This window comes from Pteropus alecto, unplaced genomic scaffold (assembly GCF_000325575.1).
Source record: "Pteropus alecto unplaced genomic scaffold, ASM32557v1 scaffold365, whole genome shotgun sequence".
NCBI lineage: Eukaryota > Metazoa > Chordata > Mammalia > Chiroptera > Pteropodidae > Pteropus > Pteropus alecto.
The window spans coordinates 1,024,947-1,042,731 of NW_006436299.1; the positions used below are offsets into that span (position 1 = coordinate 1,024,947).

General features: G+C 43.4%; 1 protein-coding gene across 1 annotated transcript in view; it reads right to left on the reverse strand.

Moving 5' to 3' along the window:
- Positions 1-17,198, reverse strand: part of SHROOM4 (shroom family member 4) — a 224,361-nt gene extending 207,163 nt beyond the window's left edge. Inside the window, exon 1 of the mRNA XM_006913403.3 lies at positions 16,807-17,198. Coding sequence (XP_006913465.2) covers positions 16,807-16,923 — 117 coding nt within the window. The 5' untranslated portion in view covers positions 16,924-17,198. The remainder of the gene's footprint in view (positions 1-16,806) is intronic.
- Between the last annotated feature and the right edge of the window lie 587 nt (positions 17,199-17,785).

The window sequence follows — 17,785 nt, forward strand, 5'->3', positions numbered from 1 at the left end:
ACATTTGTAAAATTAATAAATACATACTATGGACGGCAATGCTTGAAATGTTTGATTTTTTGTCTCTGTCACTGATGGTACTCGAGAACTACAGGGCAATGGCAGAAATGAAATTTAGAGCCTAAGAACAAAACAAAATTCAGGAAGAAAAGATTCTTAGAGACTTAAAGTATGAAAAGAAATAATCTCCATGAGGAATATAAAACAAGTTCACACTGCTCAATAGAAAGAACATGGTGAGCTCTAGAAGAGAGGGGCAAAATCTGCAAGAATTTTGTGGAGGTGGGGAGGAATGGAAGAATGGAGTGATAGAAGATAGGGTAGAATAGGACCAGAAGGAAGTAAAATTTGTGATGGACCTCAAGAATAGGCAGGATTTCATCAGGTAGATAGGACTAGAAAGGTGTGGAGAGAAGATAATGAACAAAGTACTGAGCATGTTTAGGAAATTGTGAACCTATAGGGTACACAAGGAATTAGTAAGAGTGGTTGCCCCTGGGTAGAGAAATTAGTGATAAACACTTGCCAATTTATACAATTTTAATTTTGTTCCATGAACATTTATCACCTATCCCCCAAACAACAATTTAAACAAATAGTATTAGGAAAAGGGGAAGAGAGGGAAGGGGGAAGGGAGAGCACTCCACACTTAACAAAATGGCAAAAAGAGCATTTGAGATGGGTAGGTTTGTAGGGGCCAAGAGGGTCAAGTTGAGTTTTTTTGTTTATTGCTCTCCCCTATCCCAGTTTGAAAGGCAACAGGGTCACTGGGAAGAACAGGCACTCTAAAATCCAATAAACTGAATTTTGACTACTACCTTGCCACTTATTGTTCCAATGAATTTTGGAAAGTTACTTAATCCTCTTAGCTTCAATTTCTGTACCTTAGAATAGAAATACTACTAAGAACCTCTCATACATTATATTATTTAATCCTGAGAGTCTAATTTGCATATTTAGCAATTCTCCAGGAAAGCTTGGGAATGATGGGTCTGTGTGACCCACTTTTTACCAATGCTATGGCACACTGAATGTGTGGTCAGGAATAGTTAATATTGGTATTAAAAAAGAGATCATGAAGCAAAAAAGGGGATCTTTTCAACAAAATTCCAAAGTATAGGGGGAAAAGCATAGGATTTGTGGTTAGGCAGACCTGGGTTCACATCACAGCTCTACCACTTATTTACTGACTTTGTTACTTTGAAAATGTTGTCTGGCTTCTCTAAGCCCAGTTTTTTTTTTCTGTTTTCATCTGTAAAATAGGAATACTATCACTTAATTTACAGTAGTGATAAGAAGATCAGAGATTGTACATATGGAGTTCCCAGAACATAACTGGCATTTAATTAATAGTAACTTTGATCATCCCCGGCCCAGCGTTAAGGCTCCCAAGCACACAAAAGCAGCAATGCCAATTTCCTACTGTGCACTTCCATCCTGTTGGCCCTTCGAAATAGCCCTCAAAAAAATAAAAGCACATTAGTTATCCCTTTGATTTTTCAAGCACCTATAAGGTCAGCCAAAGAATTCCCTCCTGCCCTTTGAACTTTTAATTCATTCTCAAATGATTTACTGGCTGCCTGGCCTCCAAATGACCATGCTAGCAGTCATGTCCTTCCTCTATGAGGCTCTTTTCCTTTGATAACAGTGGCCCTGATGGGGTTTACCATTTCCACATTCTAGGAGCATGCTTCCAAGACAAAAATTTCAACTTTAGAAGGACGGTAATAGGAACAGAAGAAGCAAACTAACATTCTCTGCTTCTCCCACTAATACCTGCAAAGGCTGAAGCATTTCCTCTAAGACTTTCTCAGATTGTCTGTACTCCTTTCAAACTTACTATGTAATTCTAATAAGGACAAACAGTTCCTGGCATCCCTTTTGAGGCCTGTTCCTAAAGTTAGCTCCAGTGAGGCAAACTCTCCAGCAGTAGTCTGGACAGAAACAAACTAAGAAAAGTCCCCACAGTGTGTCTTTTAAACTGTCATAGTACTGCCACTGTGAGTTTCAATCTGTTTCCTTTAGTGTCCTGATATAACCTAATTGACCTCCAGAGTCAATTAGCTACCACTTAGATTAGACTCCATTAGGAAAGAAGACAGAGATGATTCTTTCTGACCCTTCTCAGCATTCTCAGCTTTGAGTAAAATAGTGAGAAAAGGAATGTCATGGTCAAATAATGAGGACACTTAAGGCATTGGGTATAAATACCAGACGGTGACTCACATCTAAGGCTAGTCAGACAGAACACGTTAAGACCTGCTTAAGCAAAAGTGAAAACACACACACACACACACACACACACAATGTTCACATAAAGCTACCTCCTTTCAGCTGAAGCAGTGAAAAAACTAGAGTCAGGCTGAACACTCACACTATACCCTCCCCGAACACAGTAACAAAATGGGCGGCTGCTGTTTGTCTCACAGCAACCCTTCCCAACAGCAAGGGGAATGCTGTAATCATCAGCCAGCAGGCCTCTCCCACATACAAGCCTCAAGAACACAGTTCACACACAGGAGCTGCAGAAGCAAGAAACCCAACTGTTTCAAACCAAATTCCAGGCTGCTCTGGGGCAAGCAGGTAACTACTCCCATCCTCCCTTCTGCCATCTCCCCTCTCATCCAAGGTTGTATCTGGGATCCCTCTCATCTTCTGCCCAGGCGATTGTTTCCTTCTATGTGTTCCCTCTGTCCCTAGCTTACATGTGTGTGTGTGTCATTCAAGGCTCACCCCACTTACTAGGTGTCACAGAAAGACTGGAAAACTTGGATAGTATATCTAGCTCTTCAAGTCATATCCTCTTTCTAATTCAGAATTAGAAAGACAGAAATGACCAATTACTGAGTACGAAATTTTTGCTTGACTCCTTCAACCAAACTTTATGGAGAGTTTATTCTGTGCTCTGTGCAGAGGGTGGTAAAGACAGCTATTGAACTCTAGAAGATTTTGGTTCAGCAAGCCAAACACAAGGCAGCCAAAGAATCCAAAGATTTCTACTGGAAAATCAGAACTCCCGCATTCCAAAAAGGGAGAGATTACTTCTACCAGGAGAGACTGAGATGATGGATGCCCTTGAGGCTTAGAGCTAGAGCTTAAAGTTTAGGCGCAACTGGATGGGGAGGAAAAGAGATGAGAAGGGCTTCCAAGTATGTAGTGTGAAGCTGAGCCACTCAAAGAACTTCAGAATGAGAAATTTGGAGGTCAGATTTCGCAGGTGTGTTTGGGGGCATAAAGAAAACCATTCTGCCTGAAAACCCAGGTCCTAGAAGGAGTTCTAGAAAGTAAGACTACAGCCAGATGGAGAATAGTCCATACATCAAGCTAAAGTAGTTTGGGCTCTATCCTACAGGTAGCAGAGAGTCATTCAATAATCTTAAGTGGGAGGGGAGGGGATGATCAAAGGGAGGGAATCCATTCAGGAGGCCACTACAGTAGTGTAGGTGTTCCAGAAGAAGACTTCTTACCTGTCCCACCTCCTGCAAGATCCACCTTCAAAGCTACCCTCTGTCTGAGCTCACTTGCTCAGAGCTCATTACTTTACATCTCTTTTAAGCTAGGTGAGATATCAATGACATTTCTTATTCTGCATGAGACTCCTAATGTTGTACTGAAGTTGGACAGGGGCTTAAAACAAAGTAGAAACTTCATCCAAATCTTCAAGTTTAGAAGAGAGGCACTATGATATGTCATTTCCATTTCTTTAATAGCATCAGTTGGTTTGTTCCCTGTGGTCACTGTTCTCTCCTAAGATCTCAACAGAAAGGAGCAGGAGGAGAGGGAGAGGGAGGGTGGGGAGAGGGAGAGGGAGGGAGAGAGAGACAGAGAACTGCCAGCATAGGGCAAAACCTGATTGTCATGTGCTTTTCTGGGGCCTGTTCCAGATCACTGTCACTTACAGGCTTAGACTAGAGCTCAGCCTTAAAATAGGGCTCCAACCAAGAAGCAGGGATGAGAGCTGGAAGGGCCTCATCTAGGTCTTAGCAGTGGGAATTAACTCTCGCTGATCCTTAATTCTTTGACTTTTATTAGTAGCTAGAAGGGGAGAGGGATGTAACCTGAACCCTAATGCAGCTGAGAAGAGCTAAGAGCCAAAACCTTCCTTAAGCAGATACAGTATGTGCAGGGTCTGGGCAAGTTTCAGAACACTACACATTTCTCCAGCCAATGGTACAGGAAAATATGAAAAATTACTTATTTAACCCTTTATGTCTAGAGGGGGAGAGTCTTTTCCTCCCACCAGGCGTGACTCACACAGCAGAGAGAAGTTAACAAGCTGACTTATAAAAGCCAGAGCACTTGGGTAGTTTTATTGCACAAAAATACCCCCAGTAGCTAGATAGTCAAGTCAATTTCAAATATAAATTACAAGTTATTTCACTCTGTCAGAGAGAAGAGTTAGGTAAAGGAACCCATGTGCCCATTAGCCTTTTAGCAAGAAGTAAGTTTTGTCTACAAGGAGGTAGGGAGGGAGTGAATGTGGAGGCTTGGAAAGCAAACCTCAAACCACTGGAGTTTCAGGTCTGTATTGCAAGTTCCCTAGCAGCAGCATCTTTAAAACATTCTGAATTTTAGTTTTTCACCATGCAGAAAAGCAGGTGATGCTGCAAAAATGAAGTAATGAATCTAGAAAGCAAATCTAAGAAGGATGGGGGTAGGAGGGATTGGCAGGCCCTTCTGCACACAAAGTAACCTTTTCTGAGAATTACATGTAAATATGAAGGGCATCAGAGCTGGGGTTTGGGTCAAGTAATCACTCCAAATTTGCAAAAGTCTCTTAATAGTAAAGCAATGTTTTCCACCCAAACTTGCAACAAATGAATTTATAAAGTAAATTCCTATTTTCCCCTCCTTATTTTAATATAAAAATCAGGATGAGAGTTTGGTGAAGACATCACTGAAGGCAATTAAATAATACTTGCAAGTTTAACAGTGCTTTTTTGAAAGTCACATTTAAGAACCAATACAATTGTAAATATTAACAATGATATTCACAGATTAATAATACTATACTATACAAAGACTATCAAACTGCTAATAACAAACATGCAATACAGAATTGAAACTCCAATGGTTTGAGGTTTGCTTTCCAAGCCTCCACATTGTGTTTTTCACATAGAGAAAACAATCCAACATCTTGGCAAATCAACTGTTTTTTTGTTTGTTTGTTTGTTTGTTTTTGTTTGTTTTTTATTCACAGCCTAGAACATTTTAACATTTCAAACTTCATGTCTGAAGTTTGGCCTTTTGACAGTTTCTTCTATTTTTGTTTAATTTTTGGACTTTCATATCACTTTAAAGTACTAAGTCAGAAAGAACTTCAGTCACTAATACTTGAGGTCACTAGGTATCATGCAGATTGAAGGAGCTAGCAAGACCAAGCTATGACCAGAAAGGCCCATTAAATAACCATACAGGCCTGTTCCAATGTCTGTTGGGGCCTGAAATTATCTGGCAACTACCTAATTTCCACAACAATCAGCAGATTAATAAATTGTCTATGTTAACTATTATGTTCCTAAAGTAATGATTTGTTTTAACTGATCAGTGGCCTTAAGTAAACAAATCCTTTTTTTGAACTGCCTATGGGACTTCTTAACTTGATTGTCCTACAGACACCTCAGTCTCAGAAAATCCAAAACTGAACAACAACTGGTTAGCCCTCCCAATCTCCATCACCACTTAGAACCTTTTAAATTAGAAATATTGGCTTTGCCTCTAACTCCTACCTCTCCTTCATTTTTCCCAGTCTGAATGGTGTGCATTACTACTAACATCTGGTAACTTGCTAATGTATAACAACATCAGCACATTGTCAAGATGACTGATTCCCTCAAAATGTTCCCTGCTATTGTTCAGTTCAGGTCTTTCCTCATGGAAGCACTTATGTGGCTGGTACTATGCTAGGAGTTTTATTTTAAATATATTAACTCTAATCTTCCAAAACAACAAAATGGCTACTTACTCCCGACCTGAAGCCATTCTATAGCCCAGTTTTCTGGGTTCATCAAAATAACTGACTCAAAGCCATTCACCTTTGTATCTCACTACTTTGTAAGAATCAAGCAGAGATTCATTGATTCATTTACCCAGCCACACATGCAGTATGACACTGGGCAATTTACTTAACCTCTCTATACCTCAATTTTTCTCATCTGTTAAATAGCCTTAAAATAAGTTAATGTGTGTTAAAATGGAAAACTAGTGCCTGGTCCAGGATATTCACTATGACAGTATTTGTTAGAAAACAAATACAAGCATAATTTATGGAGCTCTGTGTTGGTGTCATAGGCCATAGGAAGAATAGCTCAGCTCCTAGAACAGACACTTAATAAGTTAGTGCATGAATTAATGAATAATGAAAAAATAACATATCCCCTGCCCTCAGGGAGCTCATACTGCTAGTTCACTGTGGGGTGAACCAACTGGCCTCAGTCTCCTTTCTTTGACTTTAGGACATGAAGCACTTGCATTAACTGGAATGAATGTCTTTCTTCTTCCCCAGCCTACCTATATCCTATAGAACCCTCAGGCCTAGCTTTAGTTCTTTCTTTTTACAAAAAGCCACCCAACCATATCAGCCTATAATGACATTTCTTTTCACTGAATAAATGTTGTTCTTAGATCCTACCCCATAGTTTCAGAACTTCGAGGTTTTTGTTTCCTGGGCTTGCAGTAGTGCCTGTCTTCAACAAAACTGTCACTTCCAGGGAACAGGTCTTCTATGGTGGCTATCTCTTGAAATCTCTAGAGTTAGGCACTTTACAAACTGCTCCACGAATATGTGTTGACTGGCATGTTAACTGATTGGTTGATCAGAAGTTTAATTGAAAGCTCTTAGGTAGGAGCCAAACAAGGTTTAGTATAGCCTTTCAAATTACAGGCTGTTTAGACATTAGCCAGAAATCATGTCTGGTCTTCTAACTTGTGGCAGCAGCAGACTTCAGATTAAAGGTCCTGCTATTTCATACAACTCTCAGTGACTAGTAACTTCAGAAACTTCATATTTTAAGTTCAAAATTCTCTTAAGAGAATTGCTGTTTAATAAGAGACACCTGTAGCATGCTTTTTCTTTCTTAAATCACATACACATCGAGTATTTATATGAGATAAAGGATAAAAATCTCCCTCCCTACCAGAAAAAAAGCACGTACAAGTTTTATTACTTTTATTTTGCAAATAAAGAAATTCAGACACAGAGAAGGAAATGACTTGCCCAATGATACATAAATAATGATTGGCAAAGCGAAGACCAAACTTCAGGTCTTCTGAATCCAAGTTAATAACCCTTGCCATGATTTGAGATATAAAACAAATCAAAACTTTTCCTTTGACCTTGACGCCTGAGGGATATGTTGGTAATATTACCAGTTTTTGCACTAAATTACAATTCTCAATACCAATCTCCCTCCCTCCTTTCCCACCTCTCATTGTTCTCTCATTTCTCTATCTCATTTCTTCCTCCCATATTCTTATCCAGTTCTTTTTCTCTCTCTTTCTTCCCTTCACCTATGAAAACATGATATTACAGAAAGAGCCTGTGATTTGGAGTCAGACAGAAGTACATTTGAATGTCACTTCTTCCACTTACTGTGTAACTTAGAGTCCGTTAATTAACTTTTCTTGAGCCTCAGTCCTCTCATTTGTACAACAGAGACATCATTATCTACATCCAAGAGTTACTGTAAAAATTAAACGAGGATATATATAAAACACCTAGGAGCAGCAGTATTTTCCACATAGCAGATCTAATACCTCTTCTATCCCACCATATCTTGGTCTTAACCACACTTCGGGTTCAAGAGGTTGCTGAGATCCAATCAAACTACATTGCACCCACCCAGCAAGGCACATCCATAGAAGTGGAATATCAGGTCCTTGCCTGGTCTACTTTTCAGCCTGTTTTCTTGATACTCTCTGATTGCAAATTTAACTTAACACAGAGCTCCAAACTCTTAGTTAAGTCCTCCAAAGAACATGAGAGTCAAGACCTGATACTTACTCACCCCTGAGACTCCAAGATGTCATCACTCATTATCTCAGTTACATAAGATGCCATCAAAAGTTGCCTACTTCCAGAAGTTTTCACAGGAGTTTTTACTTACATCAAACACAAAGAAATGGAAAACAGGGAGGCAGCCCAACAAAGACAAGGGTTCAGCATGTCATCTTCTCATAAGCAAAGCTGGGGCTACAGCCATGAGACTCTAACCTATTTCTAGAATAACTAGTTGAACCAGATTTACTTCCAGCTCTACCTCATCTCTCTCCCAACCCCCTCCTCCAAAAGAAAAATCAATTTCTGATGGACCGTGAAAGGCAGTACAGGAGAACCATTCAAAAGTTCCCTGCCAGAGGCTTAGGAAGAGAGACGACCATACAGCTGGGAATCTGCAGAGTGGCATTAGAGTGGGGGCCAAAAGACACCATAAAGGGTCTGTCCATCACTGAGCTTAACCCTTGATCCTGTCAAATTAGTCCCACCTCCCATTCCTCACAGATGTAACATTAAAAGACGAATGAAAGTTAACAGACCATGTTGCATGCCATCCCTGAGAACATATCAGTAAACAGCCACTTCTGGAAAGATAGGAAGTAGTAGTGTGGAGAAAAGCAAAGCACCGTAAGAACTGCCTGCTGTCGGTCAACCTACATACTTCCACAGCCTAGACCAAGCAAGGACCCTGAAGCCATTAGTGACCCTTCAATAAAGCAGAAGCTTGCCCCATGGAGAGTCTGAGAAGAAACAGGAGGGTACAGAGAGGTGAAATAACATGCCAAGATTACTCAGAAAGATGACAAGAGAGTATCAGGAATGTGACAAAGGTTCTGTCCTCCACTGAAACAGGATAGAAAGAGACACAGCATGAGAAAATTTCCCCTAATCCAGCTATCACTTTGCTGAGTGTTTTCAAACTTCATCAACCTTAACTCTATGAACTTCTCTTGCTCCCCACCAGAAGCATGGCTGAGCCAAGGGAGACTAAGCTGATATAGTAGACTAGAAGGGCCCATTGTAACCAAAGAAGATAAAAAGTTGAGTTTTGGACAAGGCAGGACAGCCAATGAATGAACAAAGAGGCAATGGCACTTGAATGTGACAGTCCAAAATGCAGGCCTCAAGTAACTGGTGCTGATTGGTGGGGGCTGGGAATTAAAGACCAGACATGAAAGAAGGGCAGCCTGGATGCATGGAAAATGTGTCTCTGTTGCTACTAGGCAGTGCTCACCCTGTGACATGACATAGTCACAGACTCACACTGCCCAGTGTAAGAGGAGGGAGTAGAGGCGAAGTCAAAGGGGTGGGGTTAGTTACATAGAGAAACCAAGTCATCTTGATCCTCGCAACTTCAGTGACCAACCAGGATGGCTTTGTGCCCAAGTAAACATGCCAGTGTGTTGTGAGACAGAACAGGTCATCCCTTGCAAAACCAATGCCTAAGATGATCTTTCCACTTGGCCTATTTACACATGATGGGGTAAAGGGGTGTAAGGAGACAAACCTCTACCCCATCCTAGTTCTTGAAACACAAACTTTAGCTAGGAAAAATAACTTTTTCATTCATGGCTTAATTAACGTCTGTCTGAAGGAGGTATTTTAGAGGAGCACCAGGAGACAAAATATTAGTTCTACAGAAGCCGAAAGTGATCTAGGTACCAACATAAGCAATATAAAAGGGTTACTAGCTGACAATAAGATAACTCAGGTGAACCTTGGGTACAATTTCAGAAATTTAACCGTGCATACACTGAGTGTGCACACACACTCAAGGGTATGAGTACCTTGGGCATCGATAATAGTAGAGACTCTAAACCCATCCAGGTCTGTGTAACAGAGATATCTGGAGCACTTGTCCCTAACTTATAAATGGATTGTTGTCTAAGAATACTTTTTGTAAATAAGCAACTTGGAGCTTTGATACAATTTCCTGTAGATAGAACATTATAAATAGTGGTTAGATTCCATAATTTTATCAGCCATACACCATGGATTAAATAGGCCTTTCCAAAACTGTTCTGAACCTAGCCACTATCAATAACATTGTGTCAGTGAGAAATGTGTCCTAGACACTCTCTTCTCCAGGCCTCTCATCCTTCAGTAATAATGAGGATTAAGTCCACTCCAATACACTCCCTGATCAGGGCTTTGGTAGCAAGAAAAGGTATTTATTTGCTCTGCTCAAGTGACAAACTAGCAAATATGAGGACATGGGGGATGAGGCTGTGGGTGAGAGACTTCCAGCAGGAGTGACTCTTGTGGGTATTCCAGGTACAGAAAAAAGACCTCAGAACCCAAGGATGGCAGTAACAGCAGGAGTTTTTTCATTCAGTGCCAGTGGCAATGTGCAGGGAGATAAATATCTGACAGGAGTTGGGAACAGGAACTGCTGTGTCTAAATTCCTAAACAGGGGCTTTTGTAAGTTGGAGGCTGCTTATATGCCACATATGATCAGTATCTTCAATCTTGGAGATGCCTATTTTTCTCAGAAGGGGAAAATTAAATTTAGAGAGATTACTTCTACAAATTCCAAACCAGCAGTTGAGAAAAAAATAAAGTAAAGTAAAAAATCCAATGTTCTAAAGTTGTGACTATTCATTAAATGCCAACTTCTTTTTTCTATTATACAAATTCCTTTTCTGTAACTTTGTATAAACACATATGATCGTTGAAGTCAGGGCTTAAATCCTCTCTCATCTCCCCTAGAACACCTTCCCTAAGGCTGGCCTGGGATACAGGCAATTCTAAATCAATACTAAGAGGTGATTTATGTCCCTCCCAAATTTATTATGTGGCTGCTCCAGATGCCTACATGGAGGCCTTTGCAGTTATGGCTTATCAGCAGCACAGATAACCACTAAAAGGCTTTGCTAGACACAGGATCTTCATATGGCATAGACACCAGAAAAAGCCAAAGTGGTTTTCGGTTGTATTTTTTAAAGAATGGTCCTACTCAACTTTGATCAGATTCTCCTCAGTTACTGTGTTCAGCTATGGGCTCCATAACTCAAGAGGAACATGGACAGGCTGGAGTTCATCCAAAGTAGTAGGAGGAAACAGGAGAGAAGGCTGGATCTCAGATTCCATATGCCCTAAAGAGCTAGGGCTCTTTAGCTTAGAAAAGTGAAACAAGGAGACATAGTTTGTGTCTTTGGACCTCCCAAAGGCTGTCCCAAGATAGAAAGCAACCTGTTCTGTGTGGTCCCAGAGGGTAGAGCTAGGATCCAAGGAATGTAGGCAGAGGGAGAATTATTGCAACTCAACTTAAGTAAAAGCTGTCCATCCATAGTCAAAACTTTCCATCAATGAAATGGACTGGCTAATAAAGGAGGGAGTTTCTTGGTGATCACAGGAGAATAAGCTCAAGGCTACTGCACAGGAGGCTCACGAATTGGTGAAGTCTACAACCAAGTAACTTCCAAAAGGCCCTCCTCACTCAGAATCTTATTCTAGGTCTCCTCCGAGAACAGCATTAGTTTAGCAGCCCTGAGTTGAGTCTGCCTTTTGGTGTGTCTGTGTGTGGAGGGGGATAGTGAGAGCAGCCCTTCACTTAATCTTCACTGTTCTTCATTAACTTTTCTCAGATGAGTCAGCATCTCTTTTTACCCCATGGTTCTGAAGAAACATAATTATAAAAACTGTGATGTTCCCTCCAGATAATCACTCCATAAACACAAATCTCAAGTCTATGTCTCCCTTTTTCTGTTTAAAACATTCCTGGAAGGAGGTTGGGGGCAGCAAGAGGATAACTTTTAACTTTTAACTTTTTTAAGGGACAATGCTCAAGTGTCTTCCAGCTGAAATTGAATTATTGTCTTTGAGGTTTTAGTGAGGGAAAACTCTCTAACAGGCATGGCCTTTTTCACTTCAGGGAGCACACGTGTGGGTATCAGGAGGTTACGAAGTGTATTATGACAGCCCAGCAGGCCCAAAAGTAGTGCGTACCTGAAGCTCAGTCAAGGGTTACCAGACATACCACCTGCCTTTCTCACTCTACCTCCCTCCAACTTTTGTATCTCTCTGGATGAATTCCTACCTCATGTCCCTAAACACCTACTTTCTGAGAGAAGACAGCAGTTAGGGAACTGAGGCAGTAGACATCTTTGCTGATTTTAGAGGCAGAAATGAGGAAAGGATTAAGTAAGCAGGCTGGACTAAGCTCTCAAGAAGCACATCCCATGAAGGTCCCTTTGTGAATGCCAAGCCCTGGTCTGGGGGTGGGCCTAGCTTGTAACACAGCTAAAAATGCTTCATAGGAACTATCATTTCTCATATAAAATGACCTCCGCACCCAAAAAGAACTCAAACTTATAACCAAATTACTGCCAGCCCTAAGAGAGCCTCAGTCTGACTCTACACATGTCCTCTTGAAATCTCAACTGCCTCTTTGTATGCTTCTTCTAGAAATAAGGTCACAGTTGGGATGGGAAAAGAGATAAAAACAACTTAAATAATATGAACTGCCAGTTTTTTAGGCTAAGGACATCAAACAGTATTAGAGTTTCTCCAATTCATTCTCATGTCATCTTTGAAGATAAACATGGGGCAGGTATGTCTAACCCCATTTTGTAAATAGAGACTTGGGTATAGAGAGGGTAAAATGATATAGCGGGAAAAAATGATATAGCAACAGCAGTGCACATTAAGTGGAGGAGATGAAGCTTCTTTCTCCTCTAGGCTACTCCCCTACTCCACCCTACTTTGTTCCAAGACAGTAACTAGTCCCCACTTCCATCTGTGCCAAATGGAGACTGCTACCAAAAATGGGCTAGGAAAAGGGCAAATATGTAAGGTGAACCTGCCTTCCGCCCTGTCTTATCCTCCTGCCCAATTTTCCTCCTACTCCTTTTCCTACATCTCCACACTTGTCTCCACTCTTTCTTTTCTCCACCCTCAGCCAACCTCAGGGCACATTTCCAATAACAAAATGGGTATAGGATCCTTACACTATAGCTTGGCATCACGCTCACTCTCGCTCACTCTCCCCCCCCCCTCTCAGAAGGACACAATGTGAATCTCTTAAACCTTTGTGATGCAGAATTAGTAATACCAGAACCTTGGAAAGGTCACCCATTCCCAAAGAGAATCTTTTCCAGCACAGGGAGCCAACTTCATAACCAACTTCACTGTAAAAGGGTACTGCTAAATAGCAAAACAGACAAAGTTAATTAGAAGAGAATCTCCACTTCACCCTGACAGCCTCCCTGGGTCAATGAGGTAGTAAAAGAAACTAACCAAAGGAATTAGTAACACCAAGGTCATGGGCCCAATTCCTTTGTGCGTCATGCTTCTTTGGGAACACAACAATGTGTGGGGAAATTATAAACCATCATTAACACTTGGGATAATCAACAGTAGCTTTTTAAAAACATTTCTTCTTTCTTTATCACTTGATTGTCAGGAGGAGAGTATACCAGTCTCCATAATTTGGGAAGCTGAATTCCCCACATTTAGGGAAATCACAGAAGCTGGTAAGAATCGATGATTTCTCCAACCTGATCATTTCTTGGTCCAAAGGTTCTCCCACGACAAAGATGAAGTAGACTTTCACATTCCATGCACTCTTTTCCCAGTAACCACCTTTTCTCAAATTTGTCCAATCCCAAGATACCTCCACCTTTCCACAAGCTATCTTGCCACACGACTGAGACCCAAATTGCCACATGACTGAGACCCGAATCGCTTTTTTTCCCCATGATACCAAAGGAGGTATCTCCATTTATCACTATCGTTCTTGTATCTTTCCTCCATCTCTGCCTGACTTGAGATTATCACAAGTGATTTGGAGTCACCAAAATAGTCTTCTCCTACTCCCTGAGCCCAGACTCCATCAGGAAGTATCTGCAACCCGGTCCTCACCTACTATGGAACTATATGGTGGCATAGAAAGGGTCACTGTGGTGAAGGCTGCCAAGACTGGATACATCCCTGAATGTCATTGACCATGCCCCTTCACAAACTGCAGTACTACCAGAAGAATCAAGATACTCTCCAAGTAGTAGGAAATGTGATAGACTTGGAGCCTACTACTGACTTACCATATGACAGACTTAGGCAAGCTACTTGATGTATCAGAGCCTCAGTTTTCCATCAGTTTCTCCACAAACTTTCTTGACTGCCTCCCAGGGTGGCTGTAAGAAGCTAATGAAATAAGAGATGTGGAAACACACTATAAACAGGAACCATGTATGCAAATGGAACAAAGCATCATCTTCCTCAGTCTGCAACCCTTCTGAGGAGAAAAGGACCAGAGCAAGCATAAAGGATTGGCTACTAGACCATCAGAGTCTTATTTAAAGCCACCCACTTAAACCTCATTGTAGACATGTGGACCCCTAAGCCCAGGGAAAGCAAGTGATGTATGCAGGATCCCAGAGCTAGTGAGTAGCAGAGCAAGGATTAGAACCCAATTTTTAGATCTGCCAATGCAATTCTCTTTCTATATCCTTCCATCCTATCCCCACCAGTGTGTACAGACTGAGGCTATTTTCAAGAAGAGAGTTGTATTGTTCTGAAGCATGAGGGGAAACAAAACTGAGGTAGAAAAATGAAAAGAGGAATTAATGAAATGTGCCACAGAGTGTCCTGGCAAGAAAAAAATCAAACAACAACAACAACAACAACAAAACAGGCAACCACTTCACTTAAAAAAATAAAACAAACAAACAAAAAAACTATGGCCCCTTTAAATAACATTGGGGCTAACCATGTTAAATATAGCTGGCTTTTACTGTAAGGAGCCAGGTTATTTGGGAAGGACGGGGGAAATGATTTTACCCCCTGCATCTCCAAATGTGTGTAATAATGAGCCTTCATATAATAGGGGTCAACTGCACATTCAGTGGAAAGGGAATCATTAAAAGGCACCCTGGCTCTCAACACACGAGTCACTTCCTCAGCAGCTTGGCCAAGGAAACCCTCATCTACCCTCAAATAATCCCCCAGCCAGACCACAAATTGCTGGCTGCCCCATACTTAGTAACACCTCCTGCTATGCTATTACCGGCTTTCAAAACAATCCAGCACCATCACAGCAAGCACTCTGTATGGTGGCTCTCAGGATGGGTCAGCCTTGGGCAGAGGTGAAAAATGACCTCTCCAAGGCAGGTTATTTAGGCAAACGGTGGAAATTCTGTGGGTGTCGTAAAAAGAAAAAGAAAGGGAGGAACTGCCAGACCACGGAGGGCTGCATAGCCAGTTGTGACCTTGGTGGAAAAATGAAGAAGAGTTTGATTAGAAGAAATTCTGAAGACCAGGATCCTCCTCTCTAAAGAGGTTGTATGAGACTGTTTTTGATTTTAAAAGAAAGTTTACTTCCTTCAGAGAATACTGGAGGGTGGGTGCCTTAAGAAAGGGTGTGACAGTAGGTGACCAAGGCATCTCAGGCTGGTAGAAATACATGACTAGTATGGGGGAAGGGGCTGCTGGATGAAGATCTGGGCTGGTGATTGGTGTTTGGGGAGGCTAAAGATCCCAGGTTTCCATCACAGCTCTTCAAAATTTTGCCTCAGCATTCTTTAGACTGCTCAACTGATTGGTACACCCCATGGCAACACCCCAGAGCTGCCAAGAGTGTGAGCCCCAAGGCCGGAAGGACCCTACACTACAAGTTAACCAACAGCTGCAATGCAAGGTGGAAAGCAACACAGGTTGCGGGGCGGGGGGGATGGGGGGGTGGCGAGAAACATTACTACTCTCTGATGACATGTGACCCACATTAAAAAGCCAAAAAATAGTAATAGTGGTTCCCTGGTGAGAAGCCACTTCTTTCTATCTCCAGCCCAAACCCACATCTACAACCTCAACAGCAATTTGAACGGGTTAGAAGGGCTTTTCAGAGTTGATCATCTAAGAGAAAAAAAAAATGGGACAAAGTACGTGAAGTTCGTTTACTTGGCAATCTGTCGCCTCAAGGTGAGTTGTCCTACAAATTTCTCTTCCCAATAACAGCCCCAGCGGCCCCCATCCTCACTCCTACAAAGAATGGCTCGCTTGGGAGGTTGTGAACCACTTGGGAGAGATCCACTCCCAGGTCCTCGGCTGTAACTTGGCTTCCAGCAGATCACAGCCTCCTAAAACAAACAAACCCTGGCGGCGGCGGCGGCGGCGGCGGCGGCGGCGGGGCAGCTCCAGCACAGCTGCGCTACATGGCGCAAAAGTTTCTTCCACACTTCTCAACGTGCAGGAAATCTCGCCGGCGCTGGGACAGGACTTAGGAGGGAGGGGAAGGCCAAGCTGAAGCGACAGCAGCAACGCCCCGCCAGCTGAATGGATGTGCGCTCATCCGGCCGTGGGAAGTGAGGCTGACGAAAGCCACCAATGCCTCATCTACGTTCCCACACCAGACCCTCTCCCTGCAACCTGCCCCGATGGGACCGCCCGCCGGTCGACAGAAGGCCAGCGCTGCTGAGAAAGCTGCCAAGCTTCCTTGCCTGTCCCTTAAATCCCTCACAGTCCCTCAGGAGCGCGGGAACTTCTAAAGAGAAACCCCCACCAGCCACCACTTCCTCCAGTAAAACTGAGGGGAGCAGCCCGACGTGGGGGAGCAAAAGCTGCCCCATAGCCTCCCAAATGTGCGCGCTGGGCCAGCTGTGCTTCCGCCGTGCTTCCGCCACTCTTAAGGGGTGCCTGACCTGGGCTGGTGGCAAGACCCTCCTCCGTGCTGCTAATGCGCCACAGGAGGACTTTCACCCCCAATCCGGGCCAAATTTCAAAGTTAGTCTGAGGGCCCAGTCTCGCGGCAGCCTGTACACCCGTCTGCCCATTCAAAGTTGGGCACCGCTGGGACAGAGCCGCCAGTTCTTACCTTTGACACCGTGAGCGGTTCGCAGTGTTCCAGACCCCCCTTAAGGGTGAAGCCCCAAGGCGCGCCCCCTTGCAGCTGCACCGGGACGTACTGGAAGGACCCAGGCCGGTTCTCCATCCTCTGCCCGGCTCAGGCGCCACGGGGCTCCTTTTCCGCGGGGCTACGTTGCCTCCGCGCCCAGCAGCTCCGCCACCATCGCCCTCCAGCGCTACGCCACCCCGCACCGCCCTGCTCCGCCTACTCCCCTGGCTGGAGAAGCTCCGGCCGCGAGCGAGTGCAAGGAGGAAATGACACGGAGCTGGAGAAAGGGGGAGAAAGGGGGGAAAGGAGAAGGGGAAAAAAAGAAAAGAAAGGAACGGAGAGGCGGGGGAATTGCGTTTAATGGACAAGAAAACGGAGCAATGGGGAGGGGGCAGTCACTGGGACCTCGCCTATAGGATCGCTGGGGAGTGGGAGCGAGGCGAGGCCTCACATCAATTGTTACATTGTTTCATTCAAGCAGGCCCTCGCTTTGGTCCTCCTCCTTACTGCCGGGTTCCCCGCCCCTCCAGCCAGCCGAGGCGAGGAGAGGTGAAAGTCGTTAGTGTGGATGGCCTGAGCGGCGGAGTGTGCTAAAACGCTGGTTTCCCGATTAGCGCGTTCATGTTTCTCTGACTGCCTTTTTCATCGGAAGGTCCCGAGGACCGGGAACTGGGGAAGTTATAAAGGCTGCTAATTTGTGGACCTTGCCTAGAGGAATAGGAAGTAAAGCAAGCAGGCCAGTGGTCACAGTGGGGCTGTGTGTGTAGGCTGCTCTGTGCGTATGTGCTAGGTGTGTGGGGTCATTATGAAACATTGCTCCAGAGCATAGTTTAAATAAAGAAGTACTTTGAGGATGCCCCTTGCCCGGGCTCTGCCGCGCCCAGGCTCAACGCTGGCGTCTACAGGTAGCACTGTGCTTGTGTGTGTTCCAGTCATCTGGAGTTTCTGGCACGGCCTT